The sequence below is a fragment of the Gymnoscopelus braueri genome, assembly GCF_963280865.1.
Source record: "Gymnoscopelus braueri genome assembly, chromosome: 6".
NCBI lineage: Eukaryota > Metazoa > Chordata > Actinopteri > Myctophiformes > Myctophidae > Gymnoscopelus > Gymnoscopelus braueri.
Window position 1 is genome coordinate 54,314,911 of NC_137607.1, and position 22,500 is coordinate 54,337,410.

General features: G+C 45.6%; 2 protein-coding genes across 4 annotated transcripts in view; one reads left to right on the forward strand and one right to left on the reverse strand.

Annotated features, from left to right (window-relative positions):
* Positions 1–2,619: 2,619 nt before the first annotated feature.
* On the reverse strand, positions 2,620–10,117 carry LOC308087008 (putative C->U-editing enzyme APOBEC-4; the record flags this gene model as incomplete). The annotated part of the gene is made up of 5 exons (XM_080430648.1): positions 2,620–2,972; positions 3,419–3,677; positions 7,730–7,925; positions 9,079–9,373; positions 10,096–10,117. 5 exons carry the CDS (start codon positions 10,115–10,117, stop codon positions 2,620–2,622), a joined length of 1,125 nt encoding a protein of 374 aa, XP_080286774.1.
* Positions 10,118–21,085: 10,968 nt separating this feature from the next.
* rgl1 (ral guanine nucleotide dissociation stimulator-like 1) overlaps positions 21,086–22,500 on the forward strand; it is a 174,575-nt gene continuing 173,160 nt past the window's right edge. For all 3 annotated transcript variants that reach the window (XR_013933340.1, XR_013933341.1, XM_080431395.1), the window contains exon 1: positions 21,086–21,750. Coding sequence is in view for 1 of the 3 variants with exons in the window: in XM_080431395.1 (XP_080287521.1) it covers positions 21,559–21,750 (192 nt within the window). In the remaining 2 variants the exon portion in view is untranslated. The remainder of the gene's footprint in view (positions 21,751–22,500) is intronic.

Genomic DNA, 22,500 nt, shown 5'->3' on the forward strand with positions numbered 1-22,500 from the left:
CCTGTCTGTTGGCTCTGACAGAGATCTAGAGACAGTGGATTGGAAGGACATGAAAAAGTCTGTGTGTGTGCTTGCGTGCGTGCGTGCGTGCGTGCGTGTGTGTGTGTGTGTGTGGGGTGGGGTGGGGTGGGGTGTAGTATGATCTTGTAAAGGGCAGACGGAAGGAGACAGGGAGGGAACAGAGCATGATGTCCCAGAGAGAGGATGTGAGAAGAGTCAACCTGCTTTGTATGCCCTGACTTAACAGTGGTTTACAGACTAAATAAATGGCGACATGCAGCCTGAAGCATGCGTCGCACATGCATGTACCATCATGTTGTAGTTCCGTCTAAAAGCCTCAGTTAGACTTATTTGCGTGCCGGTGTGTCATGACTCGTGCTCAGTAAATAGCAGATCTACAAGCTCACCACGCTCTATAAAATCCACTATTATTTCACAGCTGCCACAACATCAACCAATCAGTGGACACAGATTTGTCCCCTTTGACATTGGACATGGACAGCTGAGAGACGGGACATGCCGCCATCTTTTGGTCACGCGTGGAACAGCAGGTGAATTATGTATTGGCAGCTTGTTGTGAATGCAGAAAAGAGACAGACCTATACCTTTTTTTATCATTAAAAGGTAAAGGTTTAATTACTTTGATGCCAGTTATATGTCCCCAGTGATATAGGCTACTGGAGGAAAAACATGCACCTTTCTATTGTGTTTGCTTGAAAAAGCTTGCCTTTGGCCTTCTGCCAGATACGGTAGTGTGCAAACATGAAGCTGCAGCAAGCAGCATGTGCATACTGTACACGTGCTCTCTCTCTCTCTCTCTGTGTCTCTGTCTCTTTGTCTCTTTGTCTCTCTCTCTCTCTCTCTCTCTCTCTCTCTCTCTCTCTCTCTCTCTCTCTCTCTCTCTCTCTCACACACACACACACACACACACACACACACACACACACACACACACACACACACACACACACACACACACACACACACACACACACACACACACACACACACACACACACACACACACACACTGACATTGACAGACTTTAACAGAGGATGCTGAGGAGCGATTAGCAGCCGCAATGCCACTTGGCCAGTAGGTGAGTCTGTATTTAAAAGGAAAGAGCAGGGTGTCAGTTATGGACGAGTGTGTGTGTTTAGTGCGTGCATGCACTCTGCCTGCATGCTGGGGTGCATGCATGTAAGTACAGCGTATGTGATGATGTGTGCCATGACAGAGCAGAAGAGTGGGCCTAATTCATACAGCTGCCAGCCAGCCGGCCAGAGGGTAGAGATGGACTGTAGATGAGAATGTCAGACCACTGGTGAGTTACAATCCACTGACCCTCAGGAAGACTGGAACAATGAAGAATGTGCAGAGTGAACAGATCTGTAAATGACTACTACAGTATGGACTTGGCAGTGATTCAACTCTCTCTCCCTCCCTGTCTTTCTCCCCCCCCCCTCTCCCTCCCTCTCTCTCACATTATCTCTCTCTCTCGCTTTTGCTTCCCTCCGCTCCCTCTCTCTCTCTCTGTATCTCATCACCCTCTTCTCCTTGCTCTGCTGCAGTAGGCTACAGAGCAAATGCTGGTGTAGTTTATGGAGGTTTTCTGCCTACTCACTCAGGTAAGAGAAACACCACACATGACACACTAAGGCAATGTCACTCATACTTGTGATGAACCTGTATGCGTATTGGTTGTTACATTACGCTGGCTTGAGGACGAAAGCTTTGTACATTTGTCCCTGTGATGCTGTTCTCTGATTTTGTAATTGGGCTGTCAGAGGTGAAATATTGTTATAGCTTGAGCGGCTTTATGAATATTAGTATTGGGAGTTGGTGATATATGCTGCAAGTCTACATTTTTCACCTGCATGCATGTATGTATGTGTGCGTGTGTATGCTCGTGCGTTAGTTCATTTGTGCAAGCGAGTGAGCGTGTGTGTGTGTGTGTGTGTGTGTGTGTGTGTGTGTGTGTGTGTGTGTGTGTGTGTGTGTGTGTGTGTGTGTGTGTGTGTGTGTGTACGCGTGTGTGTATGCATGTATCTATGTACAGTATGTGCATGTGTGTGTACGCGTGTGTGTATGCATGTATCTATGTACAGTATGTGTAATTATGCAAGTTGACATGAACATCTATTTGTGTTGACATGCGTGAGTTAGTGTATGATGTATAGTGTAAGATGTATAGGTGTGTGTGTGTGTGTGTGTGTGTGTGTGTGTGTGTGTGTGTGTGTGTGTGTGTGTGTGTGTGTGTGTGTGTGTGTGTGTGTGTGTGTGTGTGTGTGTGTGTGTGTGTGTGTGTGTGTGTGTATGGGGGGTTAGAATGTTGGGAGCAACAGAACACATATATAACACGACCATCTACAATATTCATATTCTGAGTCTGCTCTCTCTCTCTCTCTCTCTCTTTCTCTCTCTCTGTCTCTGTGTACTCTTAAACACTGTCGTCCCATAAATCACAACATAGTCCGATATCTTTGTAGAATGTTTATATGAAAGCATAAGCAATGTATCTTTACTTAAACAGCTATCGAGATTAAAACAGAGAGCCACACTTAAGAAATCATTACGAAAGACCATTTCGCTTCACCATTAACTTCCCATCCTGTACACTATTTGCGTTTTCTGGATTTGTGGCCCCTCTCGGAGTGCCTGTGCTGTGATTGGATGACGCTTGGCGCCCCTCCTCTCTCTGTCACCTGCACCACCTCCGCCGTGCGACCACCATTCTGCAGCAGAGAGCGTAGGGGGGAGACGGAGGTGTGAGTCGTGCGGCGAGGCGAGGGTATCCGTACGTGTCTGACTACATTAACAGGATGACACGGAGCTAAGCCGGGGGCCAGGGCTGCTTCTTCTTGCTGGCTGGGAGCCCCAGGGAGAGTCAGGTGCGGCGGAGGCAGCAGTGTGAGAGGAGGAGGACGGGTGGTGGGTGGCTGTCGAGGTCGCGAGCTCCTTCCTGGCAGGGCTGTCACGATTACAAATTGAAGTTGACGATTAAGTACACAAAATTGGCTTCATAATCACAAATTACACAGACCTTAACCCTAACCCAAACAAACAAAGAAATTACTGACACTTAGTTTTTTTTAATTATCCTGCTATTTATTGGAAGATGTTTGAAAATGTATGACAATTCTTCAACATGGAAAACGATTATGACTCAAATCTCAAATAATTGCGATTAGATGATTATGATATTGCACTGACAAAAGTCCCAGGACCGATACATTTGCACATTTTATGCACCCCTCACTATGAGCACAGAGCACTTTATGAGCATATAAAAATAAAAAAAATAAAATGTTCTCTGTCTAAGGAGTTAAGTTCCTTAATAGTTTATGCAGCGAGCGAGTCTTTTTCTGCCAGTTTTCGAGTAGGTGATAATGTAATAATTGTACCAGGCCTACTTACATCCTGGCCGTGCGTGGTGGGCCCTCGGTGGCAGATCCAAAAACGCGGGTCCCATTCCTGTGATGGCTGATGTCAGAGCGGCATTCCGTCTGTCAGCCTTGTCCCTCCCAGGTGACAACGAGTGCCGTAAGACCGAGGAGGAGGAGGGGGCGTCTAGGACGAAGGCTTGGAGCAGGTGACGCCACACGGCACCCGAGATGGGGCTCAGGGACAGCCGAGGCCAGAGAGACGCCAGGCTCCGGAGCCCCGCGCGGTTCTCCTGAGGAATGAATGGATGAGTGGAGTGTGTCAAGGACAGTGGTGGAAAAAGTACTAAACATTTTTACTTAAAGTAATACTAGGTAACGTTTTCAACAAAACTAAAGTTAAATTGTATATCTTTTGTGAGTGGCAAAAGTTTCACAACACCCACTCCATGAATTTCACCCCCGGAAGCCTTTTATTTATATATTTTCTATTGAACGATGTCGGGGGGGACTTTCCCGGGAAAATGACGTCATCTGGCCGGAAAACGGAGGCGGAAATGCACTGGTTTCCTGTTTGGCCAGGAACTACCGCAACGGTTTCCTGTTTGGCCAGGAACTACCGCGCTAATAACAAAAAGGAACCTCACGCTGATTTTAAGAGAATGTAGGATTGGAAGATCGAAAAAGAACAGAAAAAGAAAGCACAGCTCATGGTAACTAATGCTCCACTGGCTAAGAGAAACGATCCGCAGATAGTATAAAACAATTAAAAGAACGCTTTTTGAAACGCTTCCGGCTTCCGGTGAAAACAAATGGAATTCTGGGTAATCGAGGACTACGGAAATTGTATGCAGTGACGGTAGTGACCAGCAGAGGTTGCTAAAAATCGTTATTTGTGAATCTGCATTGTACAACTTTAAGTAAAAGTATCAATACCACAATGTAGAAGTAGTTTGTTACAAGTAAAACGCCTTTCTTCAAAATGTTACTTGAGTAAAAGTACAAAAGTATTGGCATCAAAATATACTTAAAGTACCAAAAGTAAAAGTACTAAAATGTTTGAAAATAGCAGATCTACAAGCTCACAACGCGTTGTGAGCTGGTAGATCTGCTATTTTCATGCATTTATATCTGCAAAGTAACTAGTAACTAAAGTTTTTTAATAATTTAGTAAAAGTAAAAGTACAATATAACAGTAAAAGTAAAAGTATTGGAAATTGGAAATACTCAAGTGAAGTACAAATACCTCAACATTTTACTTAAGTACAGTACTTGAGTAAATGTACTTACTGTAGTTACTTTACACCAAGGACCATCCAAATTGATATGTATTTGGCCGCGGACCCCCCATCTGAAAATGTTTAGTGCCCAGGCCAGTACCCATGCTTGCCAACCCTCCTGGGTCCTCAAGGAGTTTCCTTGATTTTGACCATTTCTCCTTGAGGACTCCTTGACTGTCATTTCTCCTTGATTTCTTCTTGATTAGGGGGATTTCTGCCGTTTTGCGTGGCAACCCGTATCATAAGACCACCACTCGGTATACACACCCGACACCCCACTGATATCGCCTAGGCGAGAAGGTGTGTCTCCCTCTATCACTGTGTCTCTCTCTGTCTCTGGCACTTTGTTTCTGGCAAACACTCTCATCAATGAGAGAGTGTAAATGTTACACGTTTACTGTCGCTCAGGCATGCAATGCTCATTTGGTATGTTCTTGCACTCTATTTCAATGACGTGACGCGCACGTCGCTTAACACCTACACTGCAAGTCACACAATGGACAATTGATATGCATCTAGGCTTATTGTCTCCGCCAGGCCGAAAGGCATGGCGAGAGAGTATGTTTTCGCCCCTGTCCGTCCGTCCGTGTGTCCGTGTATCCGTCCGTCCGTCCGTCCGTCCGTCCGTGTGTCCTGTCTGTGTGTTAGCACCAAATCTCCGGCACCGTTGGCCCGGTCGCTGCGAAACTGTGCACACACACTCCCTGGATGCCAATTCAGAACCTCTGCCTCAAATTTTTCACATGGGCCTGTTATAGCGCCACCAGGAGGCCGATTTGTGCAAAACCCATTTTTTCCCATTACTCCTACAGTTTTTAACCAAACCTCATGCAAATCGGTACACAGTATCTCTATAGTCATGTGATCAACCCTGATCTGTCCGATTTCCCATATTCCATCCGCATTGGCTAAGGTTACCATCCAAAGTTTGCAGGATTGGTCCGTTTTGAACAAACTGCCTCAAATCATGAACGCAGCTTGCAATTTCCATAAAATTGCACACGCACATTCCCACTAGGCCGAGGAAGAAATGGCACTTACAACTTTTCACATCAGCCTCATGGTGGCGCTATAACAGGCCGATTTGCATTTTTAACTATAACTGCACCGATCTGCGTGAAACTTTGCACGCCTACTCCCTAGAGGCCAAGGAAAAACATCTGCACTGCATTTTTCACATCTGCTTTTTACAGCGCCACCAGGAGGCCGACTTATGTCAAATACATTTTTGGATATTAATCCTTCAGATTTTATCCAAACATCACGCAAATCGGTACACAGTATCTCTATAGTCATGTGATCAAGACGCATCTGTCTGATATTTCATATTCCATCCTGATTGACTAAGGTTGACTTCCAAAGTTTGCAGGATTGGTCCGTTTTGAACAAAATGTCTGAAATCATGAACGCGGCGTGCGATTTCCGTGAAAATTTGCACGCACATTCCCACTAGGCCGAGGAAGAAATGCCACCCTTTTCACATTGGCCTATTATAGCGCCACCAGGAGGCCACAATAACTTACCTGACCTGGCGGAGACCTGTGCTCCGAGGAGCACTTTTTCTAGTTCCTATGTTAATTCGCTAGGTGTGAGTCGGGAGCCTTTGAAAACTTTGTTGAGGTGCGAATTTAAAGTAGTTTTAAATCTATGCGTGTGCCTGCGTGTGCTTCTGGTCAAATAGGTTCCGGCACGGCGTGCAAGGCCGTCCATTGAGCATTGCACCCCTGCTGTCACTTAATGTATATTATGACTGACTACAGTAACTACAGTCCCACATACAGAGAGTACACATAGGATACACTCCATGTATCTGATAAATTGTAATTGCATGCAATCATAAAGAGGTATTTACTTTTAAGTAATGAGTGGTTATTATTAAAGACTGCTCTTTAATTGCTTCAGTCATCAAATCAATTTCTGTAGGCCTACTTTTGGGCTTTTTGGTGGATGAAATTACAAAATAATGTACCCATAATTGTCCTATGCTAGTAAAGCCTGATAAAAGTATAAAACTCCCAAAATGCACCAGAACACAAGAAATTACATCTACTCTGTTTTGGGGGGGCAGAACCCCCTCTTGGGGCTGTGGTCAGTAACCACTACACCCAACCCCCCCCCCCCTCCACCTTTTTTTGGACTAGCCAATGGATAAATGGATAAAGTGGTAAGATGGCTGTGATGCTATGTTAACTACTTTTTCTGGGGACCCCCCCCCCAACCCCCCACTTTGAGAACCAATGGATTAATCAATCACTTTAATGCAACCCGCTTAACGCAGCACATATTCACCTGCTGGGGTTTGTGAATGTTTTATGAGGATTATTTCTGGCTCATTAAACAGCACAGTGGAGAGAGAGACTGAAAGGACAGGCAAGAGGCAACCCTGCGTCATAAATATTTTCCACCAGGATTGAAATGAGATATTGAGCGACTCACTCTGGTGGTGTGGCAGGCTCATCAAAACATTACTTACGTTACATTTGCCATGATCCATTTCCACAGTGCCCAAACATCAGTTTGAAGAACACTCTTGTTTAGGGGATTAACCTGAACCAACCCCACCACTGTTGCCATTGCCATGTCTGCTTATTATAAGCGACTTTGGGCTTGTTTTTCTGTAAAGTTGCTTGTAAATATCGGTAGTTGCGGGTTGTGTTTTTTTGGGCTTGTTTTAAGGTGTAGTTATTTGGGCTTGCTTCCAATTTTTTAAGTTATTGATTAAATCAGTTCTCAAATATTTGCATGTCAGGACCCCAAAGTTAATGTATTTCTCTACAGACCCCCCCATCTTAAATATATATATTATATATATTCAAATATATTCCAAATATTTCACTTCTTTTTTTTAAAATAGCAAATCTACAAGCTCACAACGCGGCACGAATGCGACACGTTGTGAGCTTGTAGATCGTCTATTTTCAAATAGCCAATGTATAATAGGTTTGAAGTGCTCATGTGGCCTAGTCGCTTCTTTTGGGCTTGTTTTCATAGACCTGGCTGCATATTTCTCTCACAAAATCTGGCATCGGTGAACCCCACCCAAAAAGGGCAAACAAACAGCTAACCTGGTATTGTGGCTGGCTGGGCTGGGTGTGGTAAAGCCGGGAGAAGAGCAGGTCCAGTCGTACCCATGGGTGAGTCTGGACGAAGTGCACCAGAGAGCGGGCACACTCTCGGCCCGCTTCCTGGCATGGGCTGTAGTTACTGTAGAGGAGGATGGAGCTGATGTCATCACATACCTCCAGCAGAGTCCACAGATAGCTGAGGCACGAAGAACAGAGAACAGAATCAGTCAAAAGAATATAATTGAATCTGTCCAGGAATCTGGTGTTGTCTCCTTTCGTGATCTAGCTTTCCCAGTAGCTTGTGGGTAGCTTCGCTGTGTTTAGAATGAGTTATCTCTCAAGTAGTTAACCACTTAAACCCTATATGGTTAACTGAAGTCCCTCAGGGCTCTATACTTGTGTCTTTTCTGTTTTCTGTTATAGTGGGGAAAGCTTTCGCAGAAAATAGCCGATCGATAAGCTCGTTGTGAGCTTGTCGATCTACTATTTTCAGCTAAAGCTTTCCCCACAATACGGATTCTAGGGTTTAAGTGGTTTAAGAATCTGTCCAGGAATCTGGTGTTGTCTCCTTCGTGATCTACATAATAGAGAAATAACATAGTAGGCCCTCCTGCATGCCCACTCCACACATTTCCAACCATATCTTAATATACAGTAATTGGTCCTCACTAATGCTCATTATAAGATGGAACCTTTTTTTCCAGTCTACTCACTCTGTGTCTTATTGGTGGGCTGTGGACAGTTCAGAAACCTGCCCAGCAATGACATCATTGATGGGGGTATTCTAAGCTAACTACAGCCTCTCTCTTCCCGGAAAGTTAGCATGCTGAAATAGAAGCCATCGTTCTTGCATTAATACAAAATAAAACAAGTTTTAAAAATAACGAAAATGACCAAATCTGCCTAGCCGTGATGACACTGGTATGCAGGTTTCTGAAATGCTGACAGCCTTCCTCTGAGGCACACAGCGAGTAGACAGAAATGCTGCCATCTTATAATGATTAATCAGTGAGGATCAATTAGGTTGCTTTGCTACTAGTCTCGCGTGGCCAGACTGTTGCCTCCCACAATTTTCAAATGTTAGCGGTCATACAATCTGGGACACGGAAGCTCTGATCATGATTGAAATATAACGCGGATGTGAAGCCTCCTCCCCACATAAAATAAATTCAAATGTAAAGACATTTTAAAATATGTTTTCGTGAACGGAAGTGCCAGCTTCTTCTCTCGGATTTCGGGAGGTGTAGTTCCAGAGACTATAGCATTCGGAGATTGTGGAATAGTTGTCTGGCTACGCGAGACTACTTTGCTACTAACTGCAATCTTGACCCGAGTGTAACCCGACTGACCCTTGCTGGTAGTCAAACAGCAGGTTCTCTGGGTGGTGTCCCTGCACGGGGCAGCCAGTGGCTCGTCCACTCTGCACCAGGACTCCAGAGGAACCGCGGAGCTCGTAGAACAGCAGAAAGCACTCTGAGGCCCTAGCAGGGCCCGATGCAGCAGGAAACCCAAAGGCCTCACAGAAGTGCTGGTAGGACACTGGTGCATCAGAGCCTGTCAGTACGTGATGAGGGCACCGAGGGCACCGAGGAGGAGGAGGAGGAGGAGGTACCACTTCCTGCTCACACATCATCACAGACACATCTAAAAGAAACAGGAGAGGATATCGTTGCTGTCGGGCAGAAACATCTTATCTCCATATTCTAACTTTTTGTGTTTTTTTGTAAATTAACGCCCTACTTGATCACACTACAGCGTCACACAAAAGCATAAAAAGTAGCAGATCCACAAGCTCGAAATCGAGCTTGTGGATTTGAATCCTGAAAAGTAACAGTTTTGGACATATGTTTCCACCCGACAGAGACGATATTCAGTTGTGTTCTCTAACTCACTGTTTCTCACCCTGTGGGCCTGGGGCCCCCACTGGTGGTCTGTGAGGGTTGTTGCAAGTGGGACCCCTAAATAATTGGCAAAACACTGAAATCTCTAGGTGGTCAGATAGGTGGGCCTTGAACGCTTTCAAGATTTTCAAGTGGGCCCTTGATTGGCGGTTTTAATCGTGAATCCTAGACAACTGAACAAACACATTAGAAGTGATTGGGAGTTTATCCATATACACTCATACATGGGTTGATATTTGTGGGTGTCATATCCTATGCTGATAATAAGAACACTATTTGAGAATGATATCTCTCTCCATGTGCCGGATGCAAAGCTACTCAACGATGACATGCAAATGATAAGCGACATATTTTTAGCTGTCAGGGCGGGGGAACAGTGAGCTACTTGATTCTGTGTTGCTGACAGGAATTGCAATATCACAATAGTTTTTCTTTACATAACAATGTGCTGCTGTTGTTGTGTACGTGTCTGCAGTGAGTCAGTCATGGTGGAGTGTAGCGGAGGAGGGAAGAGGCTGGAGCAGCTGTCTGATTGTTACACAATGATTATCATCCTGTCTGATGGTACAGATTCACAGGGGTGGGCACGGGTGCCATCATTGGCACAGGGGAGGGCAATCACTGGCACACTGGCATAAGTGTGAGAGAGAGGATTTGTGGTTTAAAATATTTCAAAGTAGTCTGTATCTGTATGCAAAGTATATCCTGCAAATAATTCTACACATTCATTCAAACACAATCAAAATCTGTTGGAAATATTTTATTTTGATGTGGTGTCATGATTAAACGTATGTTGATATGGCACACTCAACAATCAAGAAAATAAAAACATGGTACTTCATGTCAAAAAGGTTGCTGATCCCTGCTAGGCCGATAGCACAATGATTATCATCCTCCCACCACATCTTGTTGCACATCTGACTCACAGTTGAACATGGAGGAGACACACACACATACAGTGCATACAAACTCTGCTCCATAGTGTTAGAAAGAGCTCTCCAATGCTATGGACCAGAGCTAATACAAACACACATACAGGCACTCAGACAAACACTTAATGCGTTGCTAGAAACACACCACACACACACACACACACACACACACACACACACACACACACACACACACACACACACACACACACACACACACACACACACACACACACACACACACACACACACACACACACACACAGACTGACTCACACACACACACGACACACTTTCCCACTTGTGTGCAGAATTACCCACACACAGATTTACACACCGCACGCACGCACTGTGCACACACACACACACACACACACACACACACACACACACACACACACACACACACACACACACACACACACACACACACACACACACACACACACACACACACCTACACAAGCATGGTCTCTCCATTCCCTCAAAATCCCCCAAGGCAGGGTCAATATACTAGTATACACAATCTGTCTGTCTGTCTCTCTCTCTCGCGCACGTGCACGCACGCACGCACGCACGCACGCACGCACGCACGCACGCACGCACGCACGCACGCACACACACACACACACACACACACACACACACACACACACACACACACACACACACACACACACACACACCCCCACACCCACACCCACACCCACACCCACACCCACACCCACACCCACACACACACGCACACACAGAGGATAAGATAATGAACGTGAAAGAAAGTGCGAATAGAAAAGGGAGAAAAGGGAAAAGGACAGATACAGCTCTCTGTTGTTCCAACACTCACATCAGGGCTGGTGCTGGATCTGCTCTGGTATCAGTGGTCCAGACACTGTCTGTTCTCTCTCTCTGCAGTGTCTCTGAGAGGCTGATAATGAGCAACTGTTCAGTGTCGGTCAACAAGACAAGTGTGTGTGTGTGTGTGTGTGTGTGTGTGTGTGTGTGTGTGTGTGTGTGTGTGTGTGTGTGTGTGTGTGTGTGTGTGTGTGTGTGTGTGTGTGTGTGTGTGTGTGTGTGTGTGTGTGTGTGTGTGTGTGTGTGTGTGTGTGTGTGTGTGTGCGCGTGTGTGTGTGTGTGTGTGTGTGTGTAGGGAGTGTTCTGTTGTCAGTACCCCCTGGCAGCTCCATGTGCTACTATGGTAACAATGCATTACTCAAATAAGAGACATAGTTGACCAGTAGACTGAACTGAATATAATATATTTGATATTATTTGTATCTATTTATTTATTATTTTGTTAGGTTTAGTTTTTTCATCTGTATTTGTCAATGCATGTACCAAACAAATGTATTTGTTTGTTTGTTTGTTTGATTGATTGATTGATTGATAATTAACAGTACATGTAGTACTTTTCAGGACTCAAATGCCAAAATAGCAAAAGTAGCAGATCTACAAGCTCGAGCTTGTGGATCTGCTACTTTTAATGCTTTTGAGTGACGCTGTAGTATGATCAAGCAGGGTATTCATTTACGAAAAAACAGAAAAAGTTAGAATATGAAGTTAAGAGGTTTCTGCCCGAGAGCGACGATTTATTCTCAACTCACTGATGTCCAGCTGGTAGTCAGTTACAGTCAGCTGAGTAGCAACATGCAATCCAAATAAACAACCTTGTTTCATGGTGATGCTGTGTAGCAGCATGTGCCATTCCTAGTCCCACCACCAGACGGCTGTGTTGTGCAGTGAACATACTGAATTACATCAAAGTGTGTGAAATGTGTCAAAAGATGGAATCATTTCATATTTTTTATTTTACTTTATTGTTAGTGTTGTTTTCAAAGTGTAATCAGATACTGATGACCAATGTGTGTGTGCGTGTGTGAACAGGTCACTGAAACACTGTCACACATCTTGAATGGCTGTTATTATGCATACAAAGGGATGTACATCACATGTCATGACAGAATAGTGGAAGTCATTGCAAAGGACATCCATGTTTCATCTCTGTGATAACCCAGACATCTATACATCTTGACCAGATGTTGTTGTGGTTGAGGAAGAGTCCAGAGAAGTGTCTGTATTCGAGGTAGCCTGCACCTTTGACCCTAGCCTAGAGGAAGCCTTTATGACCACGGTCATTAAATACCAACCTCTTCTAACAATCTCAGAGCTGGGATATTTGTTTTTATATTTGGTAGCCTAGCACAGTGGTTCTCAAACTTTTTCATGTCGAGGACCCTCAACTTGACACCTCAGCCCACAGACCCTCATTTGAAAAGATATGCCAAGAACCCCCATAAGAGAAGATTGTTACGGCTCTAGCAGTGATTTTCAACCATTTTAATTTCAAGGACCCCCAGTTTGACATGCATTAGGCTGCGGACCCCCATTTAATGGCATTTCTATCTCTGGGACCCCAATGTATATTGTAAAATCAATGTTAATTTAACTCTGAGAGTGTTAAAATGGAACCAAATGGACCTGTTAGGGTCCATTTGGTTCCATTTGTTCCATTTGTTCCATTTGTACACTCTCAGAGTTAAAGACCCATAAGGGTCCATTTGGTTCCTAACTATCTATCATTTAGCTGGGGACCCTCTGGAACTCCCTCAAGGACCCCTGGGGGTCCCCGGACCCCACTTTGAGAACCAATGGCCTAGCACTTACCCACAGACTGGTTGTTAGAGGGTTTCAACAACTTGGGATGCCCAAAAAGGAGGCAAAAAGGCTGGCAACGTCTCTGCCATAATTGGTAGCCGCCAGCCCGCCACATATGGCGGAGACGCTGCTACTTATACCCATAGAGTACTGAGTGACATGCTTATTGTATCATGAAGACATATGTCATGATTGTGTGAGTGTAAGCCTAACTGCACCTTTAATATTTGTGTCCTTGTATGCTCTCCTTTATGTGGACATGAATGAATTTGTGTGTGTGTGTGTGTGTGTGTGTGTGTGTGTGTGTGTGTGTGTGTGTGTGTGTGTGTGTGTGTGTGTGTGTGTGTGTGTGTGTGTGTGTGTGTGTGTGTGTGTGTGTGTGTGTGTGTGTGTGTGAGAGAGATGGAGACAGACAGACAGACAGACAGACAGACAGATTGTGTATATTGACCGCGCCTTGGGGGATCTCGAGGGAATGGAGACCATGCGCCTACATGTGTGTGTTTTCTGAGCTGTGAGAGCTTTGCTCTATAGCAGCTGTGTAAACTAGTGCGGCCCACACTATGGCTGTGTCAGCAGCACCAGAGAGAGAAGGAGAGAGAGAGAGGTGAAGAAATTAAGGTGGGAAAAAGGGCTACAAAGAAAAGAGGAAGATGGGAGTGCAAAACCCCGAGTACATACGATGTTACTTGCAGAAAATAGCAGATCTACAAGCGAGCTTGTAGATCTGTAGACGGGGGGGGGGGTGACACCATCGTACGACGAAGCGTAAATCAGCCGTTTAACTTGCGGGTTACGACATGGACCTTTAGAGAGAATGTGAGAGAAGTGGAGAAACAGTAACACAGTGTTGATAAGTCCACGCCTCTACAAGTTTATCAATTTCTGCTACTCTGATTGTTTCCTTCCTTTACTCATTATTGTTATTTGTAAAGAGAGGCTTTGGCTCTCTCTCTCTAGGTCTTCAACAGGGGGTCCGGGACTGCTAGGGGGTCCTCAGAGTTACTGTAGGGGGGGGCACCAAATCTTTGTGCGATAGGATTCTTTTGGTGTAGAGTGAAAGTTCAACTACAAAGTTGAAGTTTAAGTGTTGACGGTTTAAGTGGGTAAATGTCTGAAAATACACATTAACATGAATCCAATTCAAGTCTATGAAGCTATCTATGTAATCTATGAAAAGTTTAATCTGCAACACAATGTTATACAATATGTAGCGGGGGGGTCACTGCTTCTTCTCCCTCTCAGCTAAGGGGTCCTTGACCTGGAAAACCCCCTGCTTGAAGACCCCTGCCTCTAGGTGGTCCTGGGGCAGTGCATGTCAAATGGCATCGTGGCCACTGGATCCCACACTGTGTTGAACTGAAAGTGGGTGAGGGGAGAGAGCAGGAGGGAACAACAGAGAAAGGAAACGCGGAGGGGAGGAGGGGAGGGGGAGAGGGGGAGAGGAAGGGAGAGAGAGACAGGGGGACAGTTCAGGGGAAGTCCATCCAGAGAACGACAAGACATGGCATTCTGTTTACTCACTCTTCCTTCCTAAGCTGTGGCTCATTCATTCCTAGCGACACACACACACACACACACACACACACACACACACACACACACACACACACACACACACACACACACACACACACACACACACACACACACATTCATATTCAGACAGAGCTATTGCTCAACATGGTTGAATTTTCTTTTCTCTTCAATTAATACAGCGAGGGTTTAATTTATCTGGCCTGGCGATCATGACAGGAGTTCACAAGTTGGATATTTTCCCAGCCAGCCATGTCAATCAGGCCAATTATGAATGGAAAAAAACATATAAACACTATTCATTAGGAACTGAAGCCTGGTGTTGTAGGGCTAAAACGGTTTAAATTCCAGCGGAAGTTATAAGTCAGGGTTGGGATGGATAACTTTTGAAATGTAATCCATTACGAGTTACTGATTTAGCTGAATGAATGTATTAACCACTTAAACCCCAGCATCTGTATTGTCGTGGGAAAATAGCAGATCAACAAGCTCACAACACGTCGCAGTGTGACGTGTTGTGAGCTTGTCGATCTGCTATTTTCTGCGAAAGCTTTCCCTTCAATAAAAGAAAACAGAAGATACACTAGTATAGAGCCCTGCGGTACTCCGTTCAACCATATGGGTTTAAGTGGTTAAACCAGGATAGCGTTTAATACATTCACCCTGTGAAACCCTATAAAACAGCCCTACACAGTACTACACATAATTACAATACAATGCAGTCATTTAGCAGTCGCTCTTCTCCAGAGCCACTTACAAACAGGTTATTGTGTGAGAGATGGTTAGGAACAACTCGTTGAATAGTTTAGGGTAAGAAAGGAAAGGAGTGATACAGACCTGTTAGAACTTGGCGTTTGAGAGGTCAAGGGTCGCTTCCTTGAGGAGTGGAGTAACTCTGGCTGACTTGAAGGCAGAGTTGCGACACAACCTGAGGTTATAGATGTGTTGATACTGGTGTCATTGACCGGCGTCTACTGACCTGTTGGTAGTACTGTAGATGGTCTGGAAGATTGAGGAGGGGAAAGAGGGTCTAGAGCAGCGGTTCCCAAACTTTTCAGGCCGTGACTCCCCAAAATAATCACATTTGAACTGGGGACCCCCCACCCTGACAAGCACTTGGAATTGTAGGCATTACATTTAGTTTGACTCGGTTCCACAGATAAATATTGTGAAAATAGCCGAACTACAAGATCACAACGTTGTTAGCTTGTAGATCGGCAATTTTCACAATGTTTTCCTCTTTCTTATGTGATATTTTCCAATTTAGTATTGAAAAGGCCTTAAGAGTCATTAAACTGTAACTTTAGAAAGCGAATCATCTGGGGACCCCCCAAAATCATTTGGGGACTCCCCTGGGGGTCCCGACCCCCAGTTTGGGAACCACTGGTCTAGAGGACAGGTGGCCGGTCTGGTGGATGGAACCAGGTCCAGGACCTCATCTGGAGAACATGAAGGCATGCTGGCGATATAGCATTAGCTGAGTTATGATCGATTAGTGGGAAGATGGGAGAAAGAAGAAACCAGATTTTGTATTTCTTTATTTGATCAAAGTAGGTTACAAAAGCTTCAGCAGAGAGAGGCGGGGGGACTGGTGGGGGGTTAAGGAGGGAGGAGAAGGTGGAAAGAGACGCAAATGTCTGAATCAAGCAATAGAAAAAAGACTTCGCCGTGGAAGAGAGGGAGAAGATAGAGAGGAGTGAATGAAAGTCGGGAGAGGTCATCTGATCGGCCCCGTTTCGCACCACTTCCTTTCAGCTGCCCTGATACGTGTTCGCTAAGCTCTGATGGTTCCAGATAGACATGGAGCTGGCAGACACAGGCGTGCGTGCCGGCTCGGTGGAGAGAGTATACGGTGATGGTCAGAGACAAAAAGATAGCGGAGAGAAAGGAGGAGGTTGCAGAGTCAGTCGATGTAGGGAGGGGGAAGGAATCAGGGGAGGGAAGAGAGGAGGAGAGGGTCGAAAACAAGAGAGGAAGGGGTGACCGTTTGAGTTCGGGCAGGTTTTGGTGGGAGAGATGGAGAAGGTTATAAAGTGGTTTTCAGAGACATGAAAGGGAGTAACAGAGAGGTTCGAGGGAAAGCAGGCCTTAGAGAACACTAGGTGCAATAATACATTATCAGCTCTGTGAGTAGGAGGAGAAGGAGATAAGGAGAGGTTGACTGAAGACAGAAGAGAAGTAACATGAAAATACTTAGTCTTTGAAGTCACCCAGAATGAAAGTGGTGGCATCTTCCAGGAAGGAGTTGATAAGAGTACACAGCTCTTCAAGGACAAACAGGGTTACTCAAAGACCAAAGTTGTTTATACCGTCAAGAATATTTCACTCAAAGTTATTCAATAGTACGGACTACGGAACGATGTCCGCTGGGAATGCATTGCATTCCCCATTGTTTATGTAATACCTGTTGTACCCGATGTACCCATGGTCAGAGTACTTAGTGCAGTCCCCTTTATCATAGTACTTGGAAGCCCACCTATGACATCACTACTATGATGTCATATTGATAATGGGACACAGACTAGAGCCCTGCACGGGCCGAGAATGTGGGCCCAAGCCCGGCCCTGGCCCATGGTATTCAGCCCGGCCCGGCCCCTGGCCCGATAGGTGCCGCAATTTTACAGTCCGAGCCCGGCCCTGGCCCGTGGTATTCAGCCCGAGCCCGGCCCTAGGCCCGTGTGTCAAATACAGAATCAGCCCAAGCCCGGCCCGTTTTGGCGGGCCGGGCCGGGCCGGGCCGGGCTTCAATTATCAATTATCTGCGCAAAATGTTCTGTGAGCCCGAGCCCGGCCCTGGGCCCGTTTGTCAAATACAGAATCAGTCCGAGTCCGGGCCTGGCCCGTGGCATTCAGCCCGAGCCCGGCCCTGGGCCCGTGTGTCAAATACAGAATCAGCCCAAGCCCGGCCCGTTTTGGTGGGCCGGGCCGGGCCGTGGGCGGGCTCTGGCGGGCCTGCAGGACTCTAACACAGACAGACAGATGCAGAGATTTTGTGTTTTTTGGTTCTGGACAAAACGGTGGTCCGACCGAATTCCAAGGTTGAAGTCGACCAGTCAGACGGTGCTTGAGTTATGCCTGAGAGAGTCACACACAAACACGTATACACGCACGCACGCACGCACGCACGCACGCACGCACGCACGCACGCACGCACGCACGCACACACCGTTTCCGTGCATTTATAGATAGATAACATCAAGGAAGGTTGTCATGTTTTCATTATGAAAGTATCAAAAAGAAACAGAAAGCATTCTTGTATGAGGAGGAAATACAATAATGTTACAGAGCTTTGCTTACAAGATGCAACAACGTGAACGGCCTAACGCTAACGCCCAAGGAAATATCGCTTTTTATTTAGTAATTATGGTGCTTTCCTGAAAGATATTCAAGAGTAAATACTCAGTAAACCTTATTTTTTTAATCACTGACATTTTGAATAGTAACTGTAATTCAATTGCCCCATTTTCTTTGTTATTGTAACTGATTAGAGTTAAAAAAAACTATTTATTGAATTTAGAATTACATAACTCTGTTATTAAATTATGCTATCATTATGTATCAACCCCTGGTTGCAATGGAGGTTTGATTCACAATGGCTAAAAGCTAACAGGACTCTACACACACTGGTAAAATGTATTGATGAAGTTCTCAAACTTTTTAGCTCAAGACCCAAAAGACAAATGAACAATAATGAAGAATTGCATTTTTAAAGCGCTTTTCCAAGTGCTCAAAGCACTTCATAATGGTTCACTCATTCATATGTGGGGGGGGGGGCATTGGGAGACAGTCAACGTCTTCACTTTTCCCAGATTCACACACCAATGGTGGCAAGCTAGCGTCGACCGACTCATTGGAGGCGATGTAGGGTTCAGTGTCTTGCCCAAGGACACTTTGACGCTAACTTTGGGGGAGCCCGGGATCGAACTGGGAACCTTGCGGTTGCCATCCGGCCGCTCTACCGGCCACTCTACTCCTGAGCCACTGCCGCCCACTTGTAGAAGTCTCTGTGTGCGTGCGTGCGTGCGTGCATGCATGTGGTGCGTGCGTGCGTGCATGCATGTGGTGTGTGCGTGTGTGCATGCATGTGGTGTGTGCGTGTGTGCATGCATGTGGTGTGTGCGTGTGTGCATGCATGTGGTGTGTGCGTGTGTGCATGCATGTGGTGCGTGCGTGCATGCATGTGGTGTGTGCGTGTGTGCGTGCATGTGGTGTGTGCGTGTGCGTGTGCGTGCGGACTGTGGACCGGATGCTGCTGTGGTGTTTCAGTTTTTCCAGTGGCTGTTTATTTACCTAAAAATAACAGGATGTCAGGTATGACTCCATACTGTAGCTTACACCACGGTGTCCACACTCTGTGCCATATTAACTGTTACACGTGTGTGTGTGTGTGTGTGTGTGTGTGTGTGTGTGTGTGTGTGTGTGTGTGTGTGTGTGTGTGTGTGTGTGTGTGTGTGTGTGTGTGTGTGTGTGTGTGTGTGTGTGTGTGTGTGTGTGTGTGTGTGTGTGTGTGTGTGTGTGTGTGTGTCTGTGTGAGAGGGAGAAAACCAGTCATGTGTAAAACGTTGCAGTTGCTGAGAAGGAGGATTATCTGGGACAAGGCACCGGTGGGTGTCTTGGTGTTTCTGACACACAAGATAGTTTGGGTACAACATGTTGGACATCAAATCAGTTGATTGTTGCCCCCAATTAGGCACGTACAGTATCTATTAGGGTCAAGGTTAAGGTTAAGGCTTATCAGTTGATCAGTCATATGGTTAGTTATGTAATGAATGTATGCCAATGCAACGACACCCCCCCTCCCCTGTGTGTGTGTGTGTGTGTGTGTGTGTGTGTGTGTGTGTGTGTGTGTGTGTGTGTGTGTGTGTGTGTGTGTGTGTGTGTGTGTGTGTGTGTGTTTGTTCGTTCTCTCTCACTCACACACACACACACACACACACACACACACACACACACACACACACACTCTCTCACACGCATGTCAAATTACGTCCCTGCCACTGTTACTGTGTGTGTGTGTGTGTGTGTGTGTGTGTGTGTGTGTGTGTGTGTTTGTTCGTTCTCTCTCACTCACACACACACACACACACACACACACACACACACACACACACACACTCTCTCACACGCATGTCAAATTACGTCCCTGCCACTGTTACACATTTGTTCTAGTTTGACCTTTGCCTCCAGTCACTGAGGTGGTGATCATCACACTGATGGTTAACGTACAGTTAGAATCACTAAGCTCTGTCTGTGTCTCCAACTCACAGGCTTCCATCCAAACCCAGTGGATTCATGTGTCACGTTTAACCCACGATTAGCCTCAAAATACACTGTCGAACCCTGAACGACCCACACTGTAAAATCCTTTGTTTTAATTTAAGGATCCATTTGGTTTCATTTGTACACTCTCAGAGTTACAACACCGAGGAGTTACGACACTTACAGCACTGAGAGGGTTTTTACTGTGCATAAGGGGACCCATAAGGGTCCATTTTGTACACGTTCAGAGTTAGTTTAATGCTCAGGACTTTACTGTGTACCTTCCCAGAAACAAGTCTCTAGAGATTTAAGGACAAACGTTTCTAAAGTACAACAAGGACATGAGCCAAAATAGCAAGGACCATATTGTCTCTGTCGGGTGGAAACCTCATGTGTCCAAAACAGTCACTTTTCAGGATTCAAATTCAAAAGTATCAAAAGTAGCAGATCTACAAGCTTTGCGCCGCGTTTCGAGCTTGTGGATCTGCTACTTTCGCTACTTTTGTGTGACGCTGTAGTATGATCAAGTAGGGCGTTAGTCTACGAAAAAACACGTAAAGTTAAAACACGGAGATAGGAGGTTTCTGCCCGACCACGAGATATTCACATCTTCACCCCTCCCAAGGTGAAGATTTAATGAGAGGAGTTGGTAAGTTAAGTGGAACTAGAAATGGGGCCAAAGGCACCTCTAAGAACAATGTCCGTTATCCTTGGTAATTCTCAGTGCCAAACTTCCAAAACATCCCCTTGCTTGCCTCAGCTTTCCTGTCACTTTCCTTCCTTCAACCTCTTCCACAGAATCCACACACTCTATCCACTGGTATGGTATTCCTACAGTAATAAGGGGGCCGGGCCACGGTTTGCCAAACCCCTCCCCCCTATTGGCAGAGACGAATGGAGGGAGTGTGGGTGAGAAAGAAAAAAAAAGAGAGAGAGAGAGAGAGAGACAATAGACTTTAATCACTCTTGTGGTTAAGAGCAACTGGCGGGCCAGGACTCAGAGCCACTCATAGCGGAGTCACCCAGAGAGGAAGGAAAGAAAGAAAACGGAATAGAGAAAGCCTGTGGCTGACTGTGGATCAGACTGAGAAAGAGGAAGGAACAGGATAGTTTGAAAGCAGAGCCAGGTTTGAGTGGAGAGAGCTATCATTAATCACCAGCAGACAGACACCTCTGGACTGACTGAGCACAAGTCCAGTCCTTTATACTGCTGACTGAGGGAAGAAGAACTGGACCCATCAATCACTGCTGACACTCAAAGACCTCTGAAGTGAAACGTGGTGGTGATACCGACTAGCTTTTTTCCTCTTTCTTTTCCTTTTTTCCCCTCTTTTGTTAACTCCAACTAATAAGATCCTTCTCTCCAATCCTGGAATTTGAGAACAGTCAGACAATCAACGAAGAGGAAGAAAGAACAATTAAAGTAACCAAATATAACAAACTAGAGTATTGTGGACAAGAAGAACTACAACAACAACAGCAAGAGGAACCCCCCTCCCCTCAGACTCCATCCACACTGCGCTCCAGGCTAGAGTATGCCCTGTCAGCCATGCCGCCCTTATTGCTGACCCAGGCGGTCAGTATGATCTCCCACTACAGCCCCCTGGGCATCCTGCTGCCCTGGCACACGTCCCATCACCACTGCCCTGACCTGGACAGCACCCTGCTGGAAGGGGAGGGAGGAGGGGTGTCCCTCCAGAGGTACCAGCTCCGCTCCCCGGAGAGCAGCCCCCGACACTGGGTCAGTATACCGGGGGTGTGTGTGTGTGTGTGTGTGTGTGTGTGTGTGTGTGTGTGTGTGTGTGTGTGTGTGTGTGTGTGTGTGTGTGTGTGTGTGTGTGTGTGTGTGTGTGTGTGAGAGAGTTTGATACACGCTGGCTCTGTTCAGTGTGTATTTATATGTCTTTTAATGTGACATTATGTGTGTGTTATATATGTGTTTTTCATGAATTAACGCCCTACTTGATCATACTACAGCGTCACACAAAAGCATCAAAAGTAGCAGATCTACAAGCTCGGAACACGGCGCGAAGCGACATGTTTTGAGCTTGTAGATTTGAATTTGAATTCTGAAAAGTAACCGTTTTGGACATATGAGGTTTCCACCCGACAGAGATGAAATGTTGTTGACAAAAATGAGTTAATGTTAAGTACAGTATGTGGTTACTAAGTGTAACTACCGGTATGTGTGAGGTTTTTCACATTTGAGAAAATGGCAAATGCACACTCAAAAGGATTGCAACCTGCTTAGAATTTGAAGCTCAATATCTTAAAACAACCACTCTGATTGAATCTTATAATTCCAAGGTCTTCATATACGTACTGTACTGAACAGAATTTGGAAATACAGTATACTGTATGAGTTTGTGATGTACTGATGTAGTAAGGTTGCACTTTATGTGTCAGGACAAGGACTGCGTTTGTGTGTGTGTGTGTGTGTGTGTGTGTGTGTGTGTGTGTGTGTGTGTGTGTGTGTGTGTGTGTGTGTGTG